Source organism: Alternaria arbusti (genome assembly GCF_024043155.1).
Source record: "Alternaria arbusti strain BMP 1465 chromosome Unknown scaffold_28, whole genome shotgun sequence".
NCBI classification, from domain to species: Eukaryota; Fungi; Ascomycota; class Dothideomycetes; order Pleosporales; family Pleosporaceae; genus Alternaria; species Alternaria arbusti.
The window spans coordinates 212,316-233,753 of NW_026249968.1; the positions used below are offsets into that span (position 1 = coordinate 212,316).

At 52.3% G+C, this 21,438-nt stretch overlaps 7 protein-coding genes across 7 annotated transcripts; 3 read left to right on the top strand and 4 right to left on the bottom strand.

Moving 5' to 3' along the window:
* Positions 1-2,223: 2,223 nt before the first annotated feature.
* On the bottom strand, positions 2,224-3,339 carry J4E86_011021 (uncharacterized protein; the record flags this gene model as incomplete). The annotated part of the gene is made up of 2 exons (XM_051451515.1): positions 2,224-3,250; positions 3,329-3,339. 2 exons carry the CDS (start codon positions 3,337-3,339, stop codon positions 2,224-2,226), a joined length of 1,038 nt encoding a protein of 345 aa, XP_051297384.1.
* A 726-nt stretch (positions 3,340-4,065) lies between these two features.
* On the bottom strand, positions 4,066-5,188 carry J4E86_011022 (uncharacterized protein; the record flags this gene model as incomplete). Its single annotated transcript, XM_051451516.1, has 3 exons — positions 4,066-4,429; positions 4,509-4,721; positions 4,791-5,188. The coding sequence occupies 3 exons, from the start codon at positions 5,186-5,188 to the stop codon at positions 4,066-4,068; spliced, it is 975 nt and encodes a 324-aa protein (XP_051297385.1).
* A 654-nt stretch (positions 5,189-5,842) lies between these two features.
* J4E86_011023 (uncharacterized protein) lies at positions 5,843-6,751 on the bottom strand (the record flags this gene model as incomplete). The annotated part of the gene is made up of 1 exon (XM_051451517.1): positions 5,843-6,751. The coding sequence occupies one exon, from the start codon at positions 6,749-6,751 to the stop codon at positions 5,843-5,845; it is 909 nt and encodes a 302-aa protein (XP_051297386.1).
* Positions 6,752-6,953: 202 nt separating this feature from the next.
* NOG2 (GTPase required for pre-60S ribosomal subunit nuclear export and maturation) lies at positions 6,954-9,218 on the top strand (the record flags this gene model as incomplete). Its single annotated transcript, XM_051451518.1, has 4 exons — positions 6,954-7,051; positions 7,114-7,705; positions 7,755-7,913; positions 8,232-9,218. 4 exons carry the CDS (start codon positions 6,954-6,956, stop codon positions 9,216-9,218), a joined length of 1,836 nt encoding a protein of 611 aa, XP_051297387.1.
* Positions 9,219-9,827: 609 nt separating this feature from the next.
* Positions 9,828-11,102, top strand: J4E86_011025 (uncharacterized protein; the record flags this gene model as incomplete). The annotated part of the gene is made up of 2 exons (XM_051451519.1): positions 9,828-10,899; positions 10,948-11,102. The coding sequence occupies 2 exons, from the start codon at positions 9,828-9,830 to the stop codon at positions 11,100-11,102; spliced, it is 1,227 nt and encodes a 408-aa protein (XP_051297388.1).
* Positions 11,103-14,691: 3,589 nt separating this feature from the next.
* On the top strand, positions 14,692-15,458 carry SOD2 (Superoxide dismutase [Mn], mitochondrial; the record flags this gene model as incomplete). The annotated part of the gene is made up of 3 exons (XM_051451520.1): positions 14,692-14,739; positions 14,798-15,256; positions 15,312-15,458. 3 exons carry the CDS (start codon positions 14,692-14,694, stop codon positions 15,456-15,458), a joined length of 654 nt encoding a protein of 217 aa, XP_051297389.1.
* A 1,989-nt stretch (positions 15,459-17,447) lies between these two features.
* Positions 17,448-20,156, bottom strand: J4E86_011027 (uncharacterized protein; the record flags this gene model as incomplete). The annotated part of the gene is made up of 5 exons (XM_051451521.1): positions 17,448-18,121; positions 18,184-18,440; positions 18,488-18,539; positions 18,600-18,615; positions 18,660-20,156. The coding sequence occupies 5 exons, from the start codon at positions 20,154-20,156 to the stop codon at positions 17,448-17,450; spliced, it is 2,496 nt and encodes an 831-aa protein (XP_051297390.1).
* Between the last annotated feature and the right edge of the window lie 1,282 nt (positions 20,157-21,438).

Below are 21,438 nucleotides of genomic sequence, written 5' to 3' on the forward strand. Positions count from 1 at the left end.
ATACGCATATGTAGGTTCATCTCTACTCCTGACACTGATTGGCCCACGCCGCCTCTTACACTGGCCCAACTCCAGCTAGGTGCTGTGTATATAGCGGGTGTAGATAGTCGACTTGATAGTCGCCTCCAGGCTAGACTTGATGCTAGATACGCGCTCCATAGGCTGGTCAGGTAGGTCACAAGTTCACCTTTGCTGTTCACAATCTTTGCGACACCCGCGATAGCGTGAAATCTATCAGATGGCACACTAAGGGAACGGGAGGAGTACTCCCTAACGCATTCGTGCCGTATACGGAGCTTATCTAGAGTTGCCACTCTGGGATCAACTCCCGGCTCCTTGTTCGCAATGCTGAAGCCGTGGGATGCAGGGTACGTTTGATCCAAAGCTTCTGTAACAAGAGGTTGGAGTTTTGACTTCTGATATCCAAGTTGAAAGGAGTTTGGGGTATATAGTCCCGAAGCTTCAGGTATAATCCCCACTGCGAATTCCCAGATGATCTGCCGTTTTGTGTAGTGCAAGATGCGAGGTGCCAGCATTCTCTCTTGCGCCGCCCAGCCACGCGTAGCCAATATGGATTCTCGTATCTCCCAGTCTGAGCGAAACAAGTGTTGCTGAAAGCAGTACTTCCTTTTCTTGCCCAGGAACGGCGAGTAAGATGCGTCTCGTACATTCAATATCCCTTTACTGCTATCCTCCGCATCGGTAGCAGAGATCATAAGAGCACTAAGCCCGTAATAGGACGCCATCTTTACTACCTCTTGAGCCCAGTCCTCAGCGTTGTCTTGGATGATACATAGCGCGTCAATCCAGAGGTAGCGAAAGCCTAATTTTCGCGTGATTTCGATAGCGTCCTTGAAGCTCCTTGGTAGCTCTTCGACCTGAATAGCTTCTTGATATTGCGTGATCAGCGATTGTGTGAGAGCAACGAGTGCTCTTTTACCCCAACAGTGGGACAAAATAACGTATTGACCTAATTCGTTGTTGGTCACCCGCAGTCTTGGTGATTCGGAGGGGTCAATTGATATGGCGATGACCCTCTTTGGAAGTGTAACGGAGGTTGGCAAAGAGCATTTCCCATGCATTCTGCACTGGTCTATCCACGAGTCGATCAGACGGAAGCAGCTGTCGTCAAGGGGGTCTGGAGGCATCAAGCGCTTGGAAGCGATATTCAGGAAAGCCTTCCTGTCTAGAAGGATGACATGTCAGCATCTGTGCCAATCGTTTCCTGATGATCTACTACACACCCATCTGTCCTTCTTCGCTGCACGTTTCGAGGAGTAGGTCAGGATATATACACTGTCCAGATCCACCAATTGTCCTCGTGTCCAAACCATGACAAGTCAAAACGACTAGAAGACCACTCAATTCAGATACCCTATCGCTCCAGTAAGTCGAGCTCTGTAGAACTCCTCCAAAGTAGGTGCAGCCACCGCAACCAAGGCGGCCAGGCCCAAGGCTGTGAGATCTGAGCAGCAACTCGTCAAAAAGACCGAGGACCTGTTCCTCACGACGACGAGGGTCTAGATTGAGTTCCGAGCAGACGCTGCACAGTTCTATGCTCGACTTTCGGGTGGTCTTAAACAGTTTTGAAAAGAAACGGACGAGAAGCCTGAATTTCATCATCCTATGATGGTATGCTATGTTGAAAAGAAACGAGGGTATCGGATTTAGGTAGCTAGGGGCCGTTACATGCCATGTCAGCAGTTGCCTAGACCCCGTGACTTTGCGGGGTGACTTCGCAAGCAACCAATGATAACTGACCATCAAACATCGTATTAAGATTATATCTCTAAGATGCAACCACAAAGAAATCAAGATCAGCGTTGAAGAAGTCGCGACGCAACGCAGCGGCGCAAAACATGTGCGCATGGGATTCTTGATTCGATCACAACTTCGAAACTCAAGTGCCGCTGCAGCCAGCGCAGAAATGTTTCCAAAGCACGTGCAAGTTCAACTCCGCTACCAACTCGGTGTCCAGTCAAGCCAGTTCAAGCTCAATCAACGAATCCAAACTATGCGGATGCCGTCGATGCGTGTTGTACTAGGTTTGTTAGGAAGACTAGGTGCCTTAACAATATTACTACAGATTTAAGCAGATATTATTGCAGTTTAGGCTTAGAAGAAGGCAAAGAATGCGTTATTAACATCAAGGGGTGTGAATACTCGGATAGGTTCTAGGGAAACGCTGTCCTTTCTTCAAGATCTAAAAACACATCTCTATCCTCAACTCCCTGTACTCCAAGGCTGTCCAATTGCCTTCCTGAACCCCCCTTCAAACACATCAATCGTCTGATTCATATTCATCCCACTCGCAATCGCCAGCTGCAACATTATCCGCGCTTGAATAGGATGCACAAATCCTGACTTTGCAAACGAAGGTATCCGCGCTGGACTCGACGGCCCATGCGGACTGCGCGTTCCAACAACCACTTGAAGCCCCTTCTCCAGCGCTTCGGCAATCTCTTCTCCGCCATTCGGTACGCCGCCGTTACCTGTGCCGGCAATGACGACACCGTCTGCGCCGTTGGCGTGCGCATCCAGTACCAACTTTCCATCAAACTCGCGGGCCGCGTACAGTATATCCACCTTCGGCAACGTCGGATACGTCGGATACGCACTCACAGTCCCAACATCGAAATAGTACTTCCACAGCGGCTGACTCGGTGTATTGAAGAAAACCGGTAAACTGTTAATGAAGATGCCTAAATCACCACCAGACGTAGGACCAAAAGCATCCGGATTGGTCGAATGCAATTTCGTTACCCAATACCCAGGTATGATACGTGCGTTGAACGCTACCATGAGTCCTCTATCCCGCGACTCCGGACTCGCAGCTAGCATAACTGCGTCGAAGAAATTCGCTTCTCCGTCCCAGGAGAGGTGGGTGAAGGGTCGCATACTGCCTGTCCCGACGATGGGCTTCCCGCAGTTGATCAGTGAGTCCATGAGGAATGCTGTTTCTTCGAGCGAATTCGTGCCGTGCGTGTATACTGCGCCTACGATGTCGCTGTCTGGTGAACATAGCGCGTCGTGTGCGAAGCGCGTCATGTTCATGACTAAAGCGTCGTTTGTGCCGGTGGAGCCATCGTCTTCTGTGGTCCAGTTGGACACGGCGAGTTGCGTGTTGTTGAGCAGGTACGGGTTGCGTGCTATGATATCTTCGCCGGTTTGGCTGAGCTGCCCGTATTGCGTGTCGTCAAGCGCGCCGTAGATGGAGCCGCCGGCTATGGTGCCGCCGGTGAAGAGGACGCTGTGGGCGGTTTAGATGGGGATGTGGATGCTGGGATTTTGCGTTGCACGTACAGGACTTTGGGGAGGCTGCTGTTACCGCCCAGCCATGTTAGACCGAGTCGTTCGCTTGCGGTTGTTGCTTGACGGGGTTGGGAGTGGGAAGCTGTTGGTGCGGTTGTCCCGACCACGCTTAAGGAAGCAGCGAGTGCGAAGTTGAAGAACCGCATAATAATTGACTATCAACCAACAAAAGAGTCAATGTTGAACACCTTGTACTACTTGTACCTTTATACATTCACCCATCCCACTCTTGCCGTCGCCCAACTCCTCCGCTTACATCCGCGGGCATTTTGATCTGACATATCGCCGGTGGCGAGCCGTGTCTTCTCATGTAGCATCACGACATCGTGCATGTAAGTTCCTTGGCCATGTATATATGAGGAAGGTGTGAAGCTTGTGCTGCGAGTAGTCATGGAGTTGTTATCGTTCCTGCGTTATCGTCGAGAGATGAGCGAAGCTAAGATGCGAGGCCCCACGTTTGCCAAGAGCGGGGTTGGCGACAATAGACATCGCGCCTGGATGGAAGCTACGCGCATAGCTTTTCACCATCGCCTCTGGGCTTCACGCTCGAGCTCAATGCGTTTTTTTCGCGAGTGGGTTTGGGTGTGTACATTGGGGGATTGTGTTGTTAGATATATAAGGTGATGAAGATGGTAAGAGAAATGGTGAATGAGATATGATCCTCCATCCCAGGCCGTCAAACTCTTGGTCTAGATCACAACTCTACATCCCTCCCAAGCTCCCCAAAAGCCCCCCTTCCCAGATCACCCTCACTCAGTTCCCATCCTCCTCCCACCACCTACTCCCATCCCAGCCCTTCCCATAACTCTTCCCATTCCTATCCTTCTCCGAGTCATGCTTATGGAAGAACGCAAACTCCTTCCCGATATCACTTAACCCATCACCCGCATCGTTAACCAACATGCCCTTTCCCGGTCTCGCCATGAAATACGCGTACCGGTGGATATCCTGCGAGTTATCCATCCACGGCATGACGTCGTCGAGAAAAGCCCTGATCTCGTCGTCGGTGCCTTCGGCGCGGAACTCGGTGACCCAGATGGGGAGGCCCTTGGCGACTTTGCGCGCGTTGGCGATGTGGTCTTTGAAGTTTTGCGCGGAGTTGGGGAGGGAGTTGTACCTGTGGGGGGTTTGTGAGTGGGTGTGTTGGTGGGGGTGATGGAAGGGGGAGAGTGGAGGGAAGGAGATGAGTGACGTACCAATGGATGTTGATAAAGTCAATGGTACATCCATCACACGCTTCCAGGAACTTGGCCAGCCAGCCCAGACCCGTGGTGTCGGAGGCTGCGGCATTAGTGACAGCGGGTGAACCGAGATACATCGCGCTGTTGAAGTTGGACAGCGGTTCCATGTGTTTCTTCCAGCCAGCAACGGCGGTGGGGACGTCGATGCAAGAGCCGCCTGCGTCAGGACTTTTACTGTAATCAGCACGACCCCGGAGAAGCACACCTAATCTCACCAGAAGCAAAGACTGTACTTACATGCAGTTATCCGGCTCATTAAACCCCATCAACCACGTCGCGAACCCATTATCCTCAAAATTCTTCCTCGCCATCGCCTCGGCATTGTCTTTCCACCTTCCCGTATGATCGTCCCTGAGTGAATGCAGCATGGGGATGAAGCGGAACCAGGCAGGTGAGAGGGCGGATGAGGAGTCCCAATTGAAGCGCCAGGTTACGTGGGTTCCATCGCCTTGGAAGAGCTTGTTGTAGGCGACATCGTTGTAGGCTACGCCGCGGCGTTCGTGGGCGGGGGTTTGGGTGAGGGGGTCGTGTTTGGGCTTGCTGCCTTGGATGTCGGCGGGGGTGCCGTCGGGGAAGGGGATGGCGAGGGCTAGGGCGCTGAAGAGTAGGACGGAGAGGAGGGTGAGGAGTTTCATGGCGGGCTGTTGGGCTGGGTGGATGCGCTGGGAGGGTGTGGAAGAGTGCGCTTGGTATAGTTGATGGGCTTGAATGAGGGTGTAGAATCAATGTTGGGGTAGTGAAGGGATCTTGTGAAGAGATGTAGTGAGAGCGCGTGAAGGAGGGGATGTATAAGTAGCTGGACTGAGTAGTAGTAATATGGATCACGCTCGCTGGCCTAGCGCTGATAACGCCTTCGCAGAGGTAAAGTCGGGAACCTTGACAAACGCTTGAAGTAGAGCTCGGTCACGACCCGGGTGAGTAGTCGAAATGATTGACCTAGAGAAGTCAGGCTTCACTGGCGGGCGGTGCGAAGGCGGTGGATGCAATCAGAAGACTACCAATGCGATCGTTCGGGGTGATTAGGCCAAGACGTGTGGCTTAAAATGTATTTCGTTCGTTTGCTGAAAGTCACGAAATGACAATGTTGAGTGGGAGATGACGGACCGCCATCTCTCCTCCACCTCACTAGCGCTTGAGCAGTCTAGCTCGCTGTCCGCTATTGGCGGCACATGCGGAGTGAAAGGTGTACCCACGGCGTTTGATCAAAGACAGGGTGCGTGCCAAGAATCTTGAGACGTCCAAATATTGGTATACACATGAAGTACATGATACATAGCTCTGCACTGAGCTTACATCTTACCACCAGTAAGCTCTTCAGCCACCTTCTTGATGCGCTCTTTAGCAAGACCGACACCCTCGCCGCCCTTGAGCTTGTTGAGCATATCGCCGACACCCTCTGGTAGCGGTCCATCCCATGGGCTGAGACCGTTCCTGCCGTCTTCTCTTGGGCCCATGACACCCCTGGCGTCCCAAGCAACAGGCTGCTCATCAGACCCGAAGACCTTCTCTATCGCCTCGTCTAATTGTTGTTCGTCCACAATGAACTTTCGCGCATTGGTGTATAGATCGTGTAGGCGGGAGGCGCGAATTTCTTGTATCCGGGCTACTCGGCGCTGGTATGCTCGGCTCCGGGCCTGTGTAATGTCGGGCCGCGGGGGCAGGTTGTCGGTGAGGAAGTCACGGATGCCCTTGGCGACAGATGTCTCAGTTAAGATGTCGACTTCGCGCCGTGGTGCCGTGGCCAATTCCCGCCTTTTCGCACCAATGGCCTGGATCTTCGCCATGTACTCGGCCTCTGATGTGACCTTTCGCTCGTGCAGCGCCTTGACACCCTCCTTCAGGTTCTCTCTCCGCTTCTCCGCCAGCCTCTGCTTGTATAACCGGTAGTCGACATCCCGGCTGTATGGTCCGGGGGCCTTGACTTCTTTGGGCTCCTTGGTACTCCGGTCGAGGAAGATGTCCGACTCCTTTGGGTGCTTATTCCTCGTCTTGAAGACGTCTCTTGGGATGGGGAGGTGGCCCTTTACTGCGGGCTTGGCTGGGTACGTGGGCTGCAGTGGCTTCGGCACGTCGATGTAGTTTGGCGACTGCGGACCGAGGGCGAGAGCGGAAGGTGTGGAGGAGAAGGCACGCGCACACAGACTGCTGCTCCAGCCATTGGTGGCTGCAGAGGATCGGACGGGTATCCTGGGCGGCATGGCGGTGTTCCTGCCTCGTGCACTTGGATGCGGCGATGCGGAGGTGCTGCTGCGGTGTCGTCGCGCCTGCTTCGAAATTGTCGGCGCCAAGCCCCTTGGCCCCACTCTGGCTAGCTCCCGCCTCTCAAAAAAAGTTGCCCATGTCTCGCGAACTCTACTCTTCACTCTTCCCAACCCGCCAACACCACAGGAAGCAGTCGCCATGGGTGTCCAGAAGAAAGAGTACAACCGCAAGGAGCGCGAGGGCAAGACGGGCGATGGCATGGGCAATGTCAAAACCAAGGGCGCTAACTTCTACCGGTACGTCGCGCAATCTTTTTGCGCCAGGGTCTTTATGTACAGGTATACTGACAGTTTTGCAGTGATGCGAAGAAGGTCAAGCTCCTCAAGCGCCTTACAGGTGGCACAGCGGAGCGCAATGCCAAGGGAGACATTACCAAAGCCGCCGTCTACCAGAACCGCGCTGCACCTGTCGCCCGCGTCGAGCCCAACAGGAAGTGGTTTAACAACACGCGAGTGATATCGCAAGATGCCCTCGACAGCTTCCGCTCGGCCGTGGAGGCGCAGTCCTCGGACCCGACCACGTTCCTGATGAAGCGCAACAAGCTCCCCATGAGCTTGATCGAGACACCAGGACAGATCCCAGGCCTCAAACAGCACGCGGCCAAGATCGCCGTCGGCAGCCAGCCTTTCTCAGAGACTTTCGGCCCCAAGGCTCAACGGAAGCGCCCGAAGCTCGACTTCAGCTCCATTGAGGATCTGGCTGGTCGCACAGGAAGCATGCACGAGACCTACGTGGAGCGCCTCGAGAACGCCAAGCTGCTGTCGGGCACGTCTGGCGAGGCAGAGCAGAACGAGTCCTTCGCCGACAACCCCAACGGCGAGCTTACGTCTGCGCGCGAGTTCATTTTCATGAAGGGCACGTCGAAGCGTATCTGGAACGAGCTGTACAAGGTAAGCTTACAAGCATCGCCTCTCGCAAGCCATATCTAACATACTCCAGGTCATTGATTCCTCCGATGTCATTCTCCATGTCCTAGACGCCCGTGACCCTGACGGTACCCGCTGCCGCTCCGTCGAAAAGTACATCCGCACCGAGGCACCTCACAAGCATCTAGTCTTTGTGCTCAACAAGGTCGATCTTGTTCCCTCCAAGGTTGCTGTAAGTTCACACCCCCTCTGTACCCCCTACACCAATCACACCCTCCTTAAGTCAAGGACCTTTTCCTATTCCATGAATACGGTTCTGTTACAAGTTGGGAAGAGCAAAAGTGGCTCGCTGGCCTAAGATCGTCTTGATCGCGGGTCGATTGGTAACCGTCTTGGTTGCCGATCAATAGAGTCACGCGTGATTTGTTTGAGTTGAGGACCGTCTCTGCACTCGCAGCTTCATGGCGGTACTCTTAGTAATATTTCGCACATTCCGTCGTCGACGCATTATATCATGTCAAGTCAATGACCACGCACTGACACTTGACAGGCTGCATGGGTTCGTCATCTCAGCAAAGAGTTCCCGACTCTCGCTTTCCACGCCTCCATCAACAACAGTTTCGGTAAGGGTTCTTTGATCGCCCTTCTCCGCCAGTTCAGCTCTCTCCACAGCGACCGTAAACAGGTCTCCGTGGGTATGGTTGGCTACCCGAACACCGGTAAATCGTCCATCATCAACACTCTGCGAAAGAAGAAGGTGTGCGTCGTTGCGCCTATCGCCGGTGAAACCAAGGTCTGGCAATATATTACCCTGATGAAGCGCATCTACATGATCGACTGTCCTGGTATTGTTCCACCAAACCAGAACGACACCGATACGGATCTGCTGCTTCGCGGTAGTGTACGTGTCGAGAACGTCGAGTACCCAGCACAATACATCGAAGAGGTTCTGAAGCGGGTGCAACCGCGACATCTCCAGCGAACTTATGATATCAAAGACTCAGACTACAAGGGCGATGCTGTCGCTTTTCTGGAAAACCTGTGCCGCAAGAGCGGTCGTCTGCTGAAGGGCGGTGAAGCTGATATTGATGGCGCTGCGAAGATGGTCTTGAACGACTGGATAAGAGGAAAGCTTCCCTGGTTCACTCCACCACCATACAAGGAGGGCGAGGAATCAGCCAGCGGACCCATCAACGTGAAGCGCGAAGGCAAGCTCGGTGAGATGAGCAAGAAGCGGAAGCGAGGCGGTGAGAGTGAGGCCGGTGAGAAGGCTGGTGCAAAACAAGATGAGTCCGACTTCGATAGCGACTTTAGTGGTTTCAGTGACGAAGACGGCCTACAAGTGGATGGCGAGGACGATGATGAGGAAGAGGTATCGGACGACGACGAAGAAGGTGGCACTACACTAGAAGCCGCCGACGTTGACGAAGCAGCCGACGATAATGACAAAAGCGAAGACGATGAGGTGGTGGAGAAAGAGCTCGCTGCTATAACATCGGCGCTTTCCAAAGCGAAGAAGCGGCAAAAGACCACGTAAGGTCAAAAAGATAGTTAGTTTATGATTCAAATGATACCCCGATATTACGACGTCTCAATCATTGACTCACCCATCATCAATTGGCTTCGCTCGTATAATCTTGGGCTTCAAGTCATGCTCCCCTTTATTATTTTGATCGAATCCAGATGACGAGCCAGCGTCAATCCCCGAATCTGCCGCTGCGGAATGCTAGGCAGCATCCGTTTGTACAGGTGGATGTTGCGCCTCGACGTCTTGTTGGTGCGACATGATTACAAACGATTCTATCGCGGTCACACTGGGGTCAGGATAGGCTAGCTGGTGGAGTGGCTGACGCAAGGATAGAAGGATCACCAGCGTGGGCACAACACGGAAAACGTCCAGGATCTGGGGTCTTGGACTGAGGTCATCATGCAGCCCACAGCCTCGCTAGTACGCCTTGCAGGTGCCACCTGCCGTGCTCAGGTGCTGTGCTGATAACAGTTCGGTACAGGTTCGTCCGAACAATGAGGGGCACACGTGTGGTGCGACTGGATTAGCATCCCGACAACTTGTTGCGACAATAAGAACGCAAGGCTGGTGCTCCTTTCCTCCTAATCATTGCGACCCTCGATTTCCCCAGACTTAATCATGGCCGCCGATCCAACCCCAAGCAAAGCTGCTCTCTCCCTGCTCGACAACATCGCTTCCCTCAGCACCGGCTTCAAAAATGGCGAAAGCGGCGCAAGAGAAGGCTTACTAGACGCATGCCGTAGCCTCATCGCAGAAGCCAGCCACCCATCTGAAAACATGCTGGACATACTCTGGGCCCAACCCACCCACCTAACCACGCTCTGGCTTGCCGTCGAAGTAAACCTCTTCCAAGCCATGCACTCTATCCCAGAAACCGGAGCCAGCAGCCACTCCATCGCAAAGAACTGCTCCAAAAACTGCTCCAAAAACGTCGACCCCGTCATCGTCGCACGCATGCTGCGACACCTCGCCGCCATGGGCACAGTCCGCGAGACCGGCTCTGATACTTTCGCCAATACACCCACCTCCCGTGCTTTCGCCGAGCAAGCATACCAAGACTCTATTTTGTTTATCGCGGAGGACTTTCAGCCTGTGCACCACTCCATGAAATCTTATTTCGAAGCCAGGGACTGGAAGTGTCCTGACAGCGGTCTTGATGCGCCGTTCCAGCATACGTATGGTTGTAAGGGGAGTCATTACTTTGAGTACATGCAGCAGCACAATCCTGAGATGGGGAGGCGGTTTGCTAGCATGATGGGGAGCTGGAGTAAGGGGCGGCCGAGGTGGTTTGCGAGTGATTACTATCCGGTGCAGGAGAGGTTGATTGATGGGGCGGAGGAGGGGAAGCCTTTTCTTGTTGATGTTGGGGGTGGGTCTGGACATGATGTTGAGGGGCTGAGGGAGGCGTTTGAAGGGAGGCTACCAGGGGCGCTGGTGTTGCAGGATAGACCTGAGATCGTTGAACTTGCGAAGCTAGGGCTTGGTGCGCAGGCTATGCCACACGACTTTATGACGGAGCAGCCTGTCAAGGGTGCGCGGGCGTACTATCTGCATTCCATCATCCAGGACTGGAACAACGACGTCAACTCCCAGATTCTGAAAGCGATTGTGCCGGCGATGACGAAGGGGTATTCAAAGGTTCTCGTTAACGACTTCGTCGTGCCGGATCAGGGTGCGCATTGGGTGCAGAGTAAGTTCTTCACCGGATGTATTGCTATGGGTCGCTAATGCGTGGTAGCGTGTCTGGACTGGGAGCTTATGGCTAGTCTGGGGGCAAGACACCGGACGGAAGAGGAGCATCGCAGGATGTATGAAGGCGCGGGGTTGAAGGTGATGGGGGTTTGGCGGCATCCGCATAGTCTGGATTCGCTGATTGAACTGGAGCTGGCTTGAGTGGATATTGGAGCTGAAGTATTGGTGCACTTGATAGGCCACCACATCGCGCCCGTATGGAAGCTACGCGCATAGCTTTCCATCATCGCTTCTGGGCTTCACGCCAGAACTCAAGGCGTTTTCGCCAGTGACTTTGGGCGTGTACGTTGTGGCGATTGGAACATCGGAAGCGGTGGTCTTTCAAAGTTAGTCACAGCCTAACAGACCTTGTCTCTAAATACTAGCGGCAGCACATTAAACAGCAGCTTTCTGAAGGCATTCCTTTATGTTCATACATATCACAACCGAGCGTTCAGAGTGTGTAAGCAGATCTCGAGAACGAAATGCGAGTCGAATGTTCTAATTACATGTTGACTAACCTGACCACCGATGACGATAAAGAAAGGACAGCGTTTTTCCGAGAAACTACCCTCACGCTTCGACGTCAATAACGCATTCCTTGCCTTCTTCCGAACCCGAACAGCAAACTCACTCAAATCCACATCGACATCTGTGTAATTCAGGCAGAATTCTGGGTCTCACGTACGATTACTCGCCCGAAGGTCCCGAAACACGCTTTCCACAGTCAAATAAGAAAAGACTAACGGTCACATTCTGTCGTTCCGCCTTTCAAACGACCAAAGCATTTTCCTCTCATTCGATCCACCAGACAAATGGACCTGTGACGCCATTGGCCAAAATTCAAGATCGACAACCTACAGTCTTGACATTCGTCCACGAGGCAGTGCATGCTGTCATGGGTTCCGAAACTACACCGGATCAAGTTGAAGTGGGAGGCGCATCGAAAATGGCGTGTATGTATCATGCAATATCCCAGCGTTCAAGAAATTATCTAACTATCTTACTAGACGGAGCGCTCAATATACTTAGATACGCTAACCCGCCGCCTAAATTGCAAATAAAGCCCGCTAGAGATATAACGACTGCACCAGAGCCCTATGCATTTGCTGCATTCGCTTATTGGCTTAGCGTTAACCCTTTCAAGGAGAGCTATTACTGGGACTGGACCGCCGGATCAGCTCGTCACCGGAGCAACACATCGTGAGAAGGTGGGACTATTTTAGCACTGGAAGCGATGCATCTGCCGTATTGATTCTCTTGAACAATTCGTTTACTTCTCGCAATGCAACTTCACGATGATGCGTCTTTCATGTCCTTGACCTATTCAGTCACTTCTATTTCTTCGTTCCAATGCACCCGCGAGGCATAAGGATAGCTTTATATGAATACAATAAGTCGTTCTAAACCATCACTTCAGCTCTTTTCCAGCATGTGTGCGTCAGATTGGAAATGAACAATTTCGAGTGGTTTGCCGCAAAAGGCGAGATATCATCAATGGTAATCTGTTTAACTGGATAAAAGACATGGGTAGAACGTACTTTCATGGAAGTCATGGTATTACAGTTGTCAATGTCTCACAAAAAGTCTGACCAACGCTCAAACGCTCGATGAGATGACCCCAGGATTCTTGTTTTGGAATAAGAGGTGACATAGGTGACGACTTCCGAGCTGAAGACCTAGGCCGGCTTCCATCCAATGATGAGGTCCAAATGTGCGAACTACAGATGCGAGTCACATATCTACCACCTGATTGGCTGACGAGTCTGGTAGCGCACAAACTGCTCATGATCGCGGGTACCAACATGCGCGTGTACCTTGGTACCACCGGTTGCGAAAATATTTAGCACACGCATATGTATCCATGCAGCTGACAACACTTCCCATTGCAACAGCTTTCTCAGACACCAGCCTAATTGCTAACGTTCAACAATGTCCGACACACGCGATCCCGACATCACCAGGAATGTATGCAAATGGATCACAATCACCGCGCCAGAAAGCATACATTACGCAAGCTCACAGTCCAATCAACTATGGAGTACCGTGATTCTGGCTCTCATTGATCTGAAGAGGTGTGACGGGGTACAAGAGTGTGACTGGAGTCGCGTTCTAGAGCAGCCGTCTGAACTATACCTCTGGATATCCTGGACCCACAAGTCTGCCTACGATGCGCATGTCGTGATGGACAGACATCGCCATCTCCATCAAAAGCCGGGGCTGCTGTCATCCTCGATAGTAAAAACAAAGATCATACAGTATAACAACCCCGGTTGCTACTCTAGAGGCGCCCGGCTAGCTCGATGCTGGCCAAGTGTCACTTTGACGCATTTTCCGGGCAAGCTCACCGAGAAGCAACGCGATCAGATCGAGTCCAGTCCGAGCATGGCGATGTGCACTGGGAGACACAGCCCGTTTATTAATCAACGGAAACTTGGCGGCTTTGTGCTCCTCGAGAGTGATAGTCACGGCGAACTTGTTACGCTGGGGCAGGACACATATGTCATGCTCGATTGTTGGGAGAGTCCTGCCCGTGAAGAAGAAGTGAAAGGCATCGGTAAAACCAGAAAGCACAGGGCGCCGGCCCGTGATCGGTGTGATCGTGCTCAATCACCGCCTCCTCGTTTCGTCGACCAAATGAGGGCACTGGGTTGTAGCACGATCGAGACCAGGCACATGCGCTTCACCCACATGGTTGCCCCTACCGACCCGCACGAAGTAATAGAGTTAGTCGCAGAGGATATGGAGGCGAAATGCTTCGAGTTTGACTGGGTAGAAGGCAGGAAAATGTGGAAGAAGAGAAAGAGAGCTAGATTGTCGCGCATGAGGTATGGGTGCAGGTGTGGTACTCTCACGACGGAAAGTGAAGCAGCTATAAAGAGGCAGATGCTGTTAGCTGAGGACAGGGATGTCGACGCTGAAAGAGGAGACAGGAGGCATGGTCTGCGAGCGAATGCGCAGTTGAAGCTGAGACGGAGGGACTACAAAGGCATGTGCTGAGGCATCTGCCGCTGTAGCGATATCGCTCGCCAACGAGAGGCATGTGTAGCCTCGTTGGTACAACCATTGCACTAGAGTTGCGTTCTTCGTCCACAGTATCAATCGATTTGTGATGATCACGGCATCAAGCTAAGCTCAACCGGGCTTAGATCGTGTTTCACAACGGCGTCAACTTTGGAATCCCCGGGGTCCGACCGGAACAACACGTACTGCCGTTCCCTTCCTCATCTCCCACTCAACACCGCGCATTCGTCACATCGTATCTCCGTCAGGTTGCGCAACAAGAGCTGTGCTAACTTTAGTCCGTCACTGATGCGAGCATTAGCATCGTCTCCTGTTTGCTGCCTCGCCATTGAAGCTACTCACACGTGAGCAGCTACCTGTAGCTGGCTATCGCACGTTCTTCTCTGTCAGATCAGCAGGTATTGCTGCAAAAAATAAATACAACGTCAGTCTATACATCGTCTACCTGTGTTTCGATTCCAGTACGGACATAGTGGAGCATTTGAGTGGCATCGCGCTCAATTGAGGCAGTTTCTAGTGCACTAGACCCAATTGGGCAGCATACATCCAGAGCACCCTGTTGGTGACGGCCTGGCAGTCTGACGAACGTACCCGGCTTCTATACGAATCGATTGCGTGAGGGGCAGGCACGATGCGGGGCATATCGACGTTCCCAACCATTCTCTTTCCTCTTCTCTCTACATCCACAGTCTTTGCTTCAGAACAACAACCCTTCGAATTTGGCGCCATGTCTGCACCCCAATACACGCTTCCTCCGCTACCATATGCCTACGATGTTAGTATAGCCTGAGATGACTTTATTACCCCACGCACAGTATGCTCATAGTTCATAGGCATTGGAACCGCACATCTCCGCCCAGATCATGGAGCTGCATCACAGCAAGCACCATCAAACCTACATTACGAACTTGAACGGTCTTCTCAAGACCCAGGCCGAAGCTGTCTCTACCTCGGACATCACCTCGCAGGTCTCCATACAACAGGGAATCAAGTTCAACGCAGGCGGACACATCAACCACTCCCTCTTCTGGCAGAACCTCGCACCTGCAAGCTCGGATGAGGCCAAGAGCTCCGCTGCTCCTGAGCTGCTCAAGCAGATCAAGGCGACATGGGGTGACGAGGACAAGTTCAAGGAAGCCTTCAACGCCGCTCTGCTCGGCATTCAGGGAAGTGGTTGGGGCTGGCTGATCAAGACCGACATGGGCAAAGAGCAGCGGCTGTCTATTGTGACGACCAAGGATCAAGACCCTGTCGTTGGCAAGGGTGAAGTTCCGATCTTCGGTGTTGATATGGTGAGTTGCTGGCTCTTCGACCCTTGAGGCCACAGGCGACTAATTTGACATGCAGTGGGAGCACGCATACTACCTCCAGTACCAGAACGGCAAAGCTGCATACGTGAAAAACATCTGGAATGTCATCAACTGGAAGACGGCGGAGGAGCGTTACCGAGGATCGCGCGCCGATGCTTTCAGCGTGCTCAAGGCGTCCATGTAAGCGGGCGGAGACCTCATGTAGGGACAGCACGAAACGATGTGAATGATATGATGGTTTTGCGATCGCAACTTGACATACATACATACCTTCACTGAAGAGCACCATGGTGGATCTTAGCGCCCGAGCTTGACCAATCGGGTACTCTTCCGAAACTTGCTCAAAGACACGCATTCACTCTCAAATCTCAAACATTGCAACACATGTCACTGAAACAGTGCGTAGACTACAAAGCCTTTGCATCTCTGCTACCATCGACAATCATTCGCTCGCAATTTCCTACCCCTCGGCGCCGATAGACCTCAGGCTTGACTTCCTACCCTCGTATACTTACACACTGTCCATTCACCCAACCACGCTCTTCCGTCGTCGTTTTTCTACTGTTGAAAGGCCGAATTTATTTCTCTGTATCCGTTAGGTCTCCTTCACCAGAGTCTAGCAATGTGCAACGGCAGCTCAACGCGCGTCAGTCAAGGAGGCTCGATAGCAGTACTGCGACCAACATCCCACCTAGCACGCACACATCCAGAACAAGAGATGGTTCTATTCTTTACCAACCCACTGTCAAAACGCGGCACCAACGTTGAATGCCAAGGGCTCGACGACGTTTTGCAACAGGATAGCCACCGGCTGGTCATACAGTGAGTTCAGTCCGTCACGGTTGCGTCCTTCCAATGAGCTAGCGCAATGCTGACGATGCTATTAGTTGTGACGGTGATCTCTGCTCGTCAAGGCAACAAGGTGCATTGGATGCTTTGTACTCTTTCGAAATAGAGTCACCACAAAGAGGTTTCATGCAATTACCAGAGAAACTGCACCTCGGTGTCGGTGATAAAGGAATTATCGGGAGAAGGATCTCGGTCATGACAGGGTCAACACAGCAACCTTTGACTTTAGCGGAGGGTATTGTAGGATGGAATTGAAAGAGTACCAGTTGTGGACACAGTATCTGGCCAACTGTTTCATGGTGAAGCATCCATCAACGTGAAGCGAGAGCGACGACCAACACACATGACCCTTACGCGCTTCAAGAGAGCCCTGGAACGAATTTATTGTTGTAAAGACAGTATTGTGAGTACGAAACGAGATGAGCAGCGAACGGAAGCGCATGAAGCAGAAATACAAGATGTAGCGAGTGTCAGATAAGGAACGGAACCAAACGTAATGAAAGAGACGACGCAAGAACTCAAGCTTCCATCAATGATGAGCATACCAGCCCTACGCCATGAATGGTCGCAGAACACAACACACGCCGGGCCGCCTGCGGCCATAGGCTGTGACCGAGCATGCTCATAATCCACCAGCCCAACCCCAACTAGTCGTCACATTCAACGTCGCAACCCCCGCCATCGATACAGTTGGGATTATTCTTCTTCTCCGTGCACTTGCATTCCTTCGTGCAAAAAAAGCGAGATGGTCCGCAGCTGTTGATACACACATTCACAGCGCCCTGGCAGCTATCACAAGCTGCTTTGATCTCTTCAGGGGTAAGAGGCGTAGGCGTAGGCGTAGATGCCGCCGTGGATGTTGGCCTTGGAGGACAAGTCGTAATTTCATTGCAAAGCTTACAATGCTTGTCCGAATGTTTTGTGAGACAGTTGCATATGTCGACACAATCGTTATCGAACGGGTCACACTTGTCGAAACATTTACCAAGCTCAACTCGACACATAACACAGTTGTCAACGGCCGTGGCGGTCGGAGCTAGCGTGGGTGATGGCGTTGCTGAAGATTGGAGAGATTGTGTAGCGGACGAACCGTCAGATTCGAGCGATGTAATGGACAGCTGGGTGGAGCTAGCAATGGAATTGTGCCCTGTCCTGGTAGAAGAGGAGTTGCTAGTCGAGAATGAGTCGCTGGTTGCGAAAGGTTGGTCGTTTGTGAAAGAGCTGGCAGTGGTGATGGGTTTGCTAGCGCTGGTAGAAGAAGCTGACCGCATGCCAGATGAGCTGACGTCGTTAGTGAATTTCCCTTGACCAACGCATGACCAACTCACCTCAGAGATGTTGCAGAGATAGATGATAGCGAGCAAAGACCCTCATCTTGTCGTTTTCCGTATCTATCGCGACGCTGTACACACGAAAGATCGCTGTGAACCGGATCACCCCTCGCAAGATTGTACACAACATTGATGTCGGAGTTTGGAGAGGATCTTGGCCAAGCGTGGGAAACGACCCACCCTTTTGCTCCCAAGAAGCCACCATTGGCACCTGCCAACCCTTGGTCCAGGTTAGGCAAGCCATTGTAATACGCGATAAGACCAGACTGTACGAAGTTAGTGTCTGCGTCGTGATAGAGAAGTAGGACATATACCACGATAGCGGCGGCTTGGCTGGTGCCTAGACCTAGCTCGTCACTCACGCCGTTGACGGGAGTCTCGATGTTCTTGCCGGGTGAGTACACATGAACAAGGCCCTCAGAGTCATCTATCATCTCTGGAATGACCCGACCTGCTTCATCGACGCCCCCAACAATGATCATAGTATCCTCGGGCGTGGAAAGTTTGTGCGGTAGGTTCCGATTCACGTCGCTGGTAGTGGGTCGATTGCCTGCGGCGACCACGACAGGAATCTTTTCGTTCCTGCAAAACTGGAGGAATTCCTCGCAAAGTTGTTCCAGTTCCTGCAATTTGTCGGGATAGGGCTCCCAAACGCTGACGCTGATACCTGTGTACAACTTCAGCAAGGTTCATGCATGAAATGAATCATAAATGCGAAGGTTCACTCACCCCATGACATATTGACGACAGACTTCACATCGGAACCACCGGCCTTGCTGACGCCTTTCCTTCTTTTGACATCATTGATGACGTGATTGCTCCGATATAGAACAGAGGATGGGACATGCTTCGTGGTTATTATTGTGGCCGGATCAGGATTAGCATCGTTGTAATGGCTCTGTTTGTACTGTCCCTTGACCTTGAGGAGATGCAAGTCAGCCCTTGGTGACACTCCTGTGTTCACACCGCCAGCGAGGGCTGCCATACTGAGTGAAATCAGCGTTTGAACATCAAATGTTTCCATAAAGCTTACGCTGTGCCATGGCTATTTCCTTCTATTTTTTCCTCAAAGGCACGGCCTGCATCTAAGATAGGCTTCGGTATAGTATGGATGTTTGGGGTAGTGTGCGTTGTGATAGTCCTACCATTCAAGAGAAAGTCCTGAGTTTATTAGCCACAGTCGAGAACATATTGTTCGTACATACAGGTAACAAGGGGTCAAAGCCAGCATCAAGTACATATATGGTGGTTCCTGCTCCACCAGTGTCGTCGGCCAGATAGTCCGGATAGTTGTCTGGCGTAAGAGGATTTTGACCGGGGCGTGGAGGTGGAGCCGAAAGCGCTTTCTTCCACCAAGGAGCGTTCGGAACCGGACTACCTAAGGCCCGTGGTACGACAGTACGAGAGAACGAGTTGTGCAATGTTGGACGGTACTGTGGCGCTAGCTCTGAATCACCGATGGACTGAGTTGTACGGACGGCTCGGAATTCTTCCGCTTGTTGTTCTGACTCCTCATCCGGGGGTCCACCATCGTTGATACCAATCCACTTGATGAAGTCATGAGACTCATAGACTTCTGTTGCTTGTGTCGCATTCATTTTTGCAACGAACATATAACTTCCGATGTAGTCCCATCTGACTAATGAGTTCTCGACCCCGTCAAGTGTGTCGATCAGGGCTTTGAACTTCTCCCAAGGCGTATCGTGCTTGCTAGCGATATGGTACCACTGTACAGAACTGGCGGTGGGTGTCGGCGTCTCACTACTAGATGACGATATCTGGCTCGAAGTAACAGTAGAGCTCGTCCTCTGTGTCGTGGAGGTCAAGTCTGTAGTCGACTGCAGAGAGGTGGTCTGCGCGGTGGAAGTCCCCTTGGTACTCTGCGTCGAGGCTGTTTCGGTAGGCTTGTCTGTCGCACTAGGCTGCGCTGTCTGACTCGGTACTTCGGCGTCTTCCCAAGGAAAGTCCTGAAAGGCCTCCATGGCAGTTTTGCACTGAGCTAAAGTACCACCAGCCTTTACGAACTCGCCCGCGCCTGACATGACTTTGGATTGGACGTCGGATGATAAGTCGCCAAAGTTCTGAGCTAAGTTCTGCGTCGACTTCATCCAGTTCAAAGACTGACGAGCGAGTTGATGGGCACGGGTGAAGGTGTCGAAAGCACCTTTCGTGAGCTCGTTTCCGGGGAACGACTTCTGTATACCGTTCAAGGAGGAAACAAACTTGCCCGTGTCACCAATGGCTCCTTTAAGTGGACCTGAGATAGCACCAGCTGTCCCTCCAGCAAACGCCAGGGCACCTGACGTGACGGCATCCACACCACCGATAGCTCCACCGAGCGCGGATGTCGCACCTTTTGCAATGCCTCCAAGCGCACCGAAAAGGCCACCGACCCCACCACCGCCGTCATTGTCATTGTCGTCCTCATCAGGTGTTGTAGCTTCGGCAGGCTTGGCACTGATACCCCCAGGGAGCGTGGTCTCGCTGCTCAAGTCCGAGGGTAAGGTCACAGTCTGATCTCCGATGATGATCCTGCCGGCAAAGAGCTGTGCAACGGAGCCATCAAGCAGCATTACTTCGATTGAGTCTTCATCCGAGGAGGGAAGACTGTAGCCAATGCCACCAATGACAGCTTCGAGACTAGTACCAGATGGAAGAGACGCAGGGGCAGTAGAAGCTTGCGATGGCTGGTTCGAAGACATGGTCCCAACCTTGCTGGTCTGAGGTTGCTGACTGGCAGTGATGACAACTGTGCTTGGTGCACCGTTGGAAGCCGTGATAGTGGTCGTTACAAGACTCGGGGTGGGCGTGGCAGATGTAAGTGACGGTAGTGCAAAGTTCGACGATGATCGCGCTAGTGTTGAAGAGGTGAAGAGCGAATTCGAGGATTGCGAGCTTTGGAGACTTTGTGAACTTTGAGAAGCGGATGATGGAGCAGCGGACGAGTGAAACGATGATGGCTGAGGACCAATTGATAGAGTTGTAGAAGAGGAATTGGGAGCTATCCCGCCAGTGGTTGGTACGACAGTGGGAAGCTGGCTCGTTGCAGTCAGGCTGATCGTGCTGGCGTATACGACGCTAGAACTGTTCAAGCTAGAGCGACCAAAAGCGCTCGAAGAGTTGGAAGAGGTTGCTATCGATGGGATGACGAGAGAGCTCACAACTACCGGCGCTGTGCCTGGAGACGGGTGAACTCTGGTGGAAGACGTCGTCGATGTGCCAAGAATAGTCGAAAAGGCGGTTCCTAGCGAAGATGTAGGTGCTCCAGAGGGAACGATACCGGTGCTGGAAGGGTTGGAAGCAGGTGGTTGAAGATCCCTTGGTACCAAACGGTCTTCGTCTGCACATTCATTAGTCGTCAGTCATCCAGTAATACATCAGGCCCCACTGACCAAGATCAGGAAGGCCGTAGGGCAAGGATGCGTGAACCCTGCGTAGAATCAATACGAGAGATAGTGCTTGAAGTAGCTTCATCTCCGTCTTCAGGCCGTGAGTGTGATCTATGGGTGCTGGTGATTGTAGTGTGGATTGCAAAGTATAATGTTTCTGAGGATGCGAGAGACACAGATACATTGCCAAACATGGCTCTTATATCTGAGAACTGGACGCATGCTTACCGGTCAACTGCACCCCTTCACCAAGATGAAAGCTCTTCGATCGGGGCCACTGAGGGTTTCCACGTCAGAAGCTGTACAGGTCTCAACCCAAAACCCTCGCCGCCGCCGTTGATTAACAATGGTGAGCCGATCGTAAGGGTTCAATGAGGGCGCTAAGTCAGGACTGCAGCGTTTCTGGGGGTGATGCAACTAGATATGGAGACGGAGGACCGACACCGTCGCGGTTTTGGTCGAAGGTCTCACACAGAAGCTTTTGCCGCGTCTTCGAAGGCGAGATAATCAGCAATATGCGCCAATGTGGATTGAACAATTGTATCAGAATGGGTCGAATATGTGCACTGTCTTCCTTTCCGAGAGTGTTACAAGA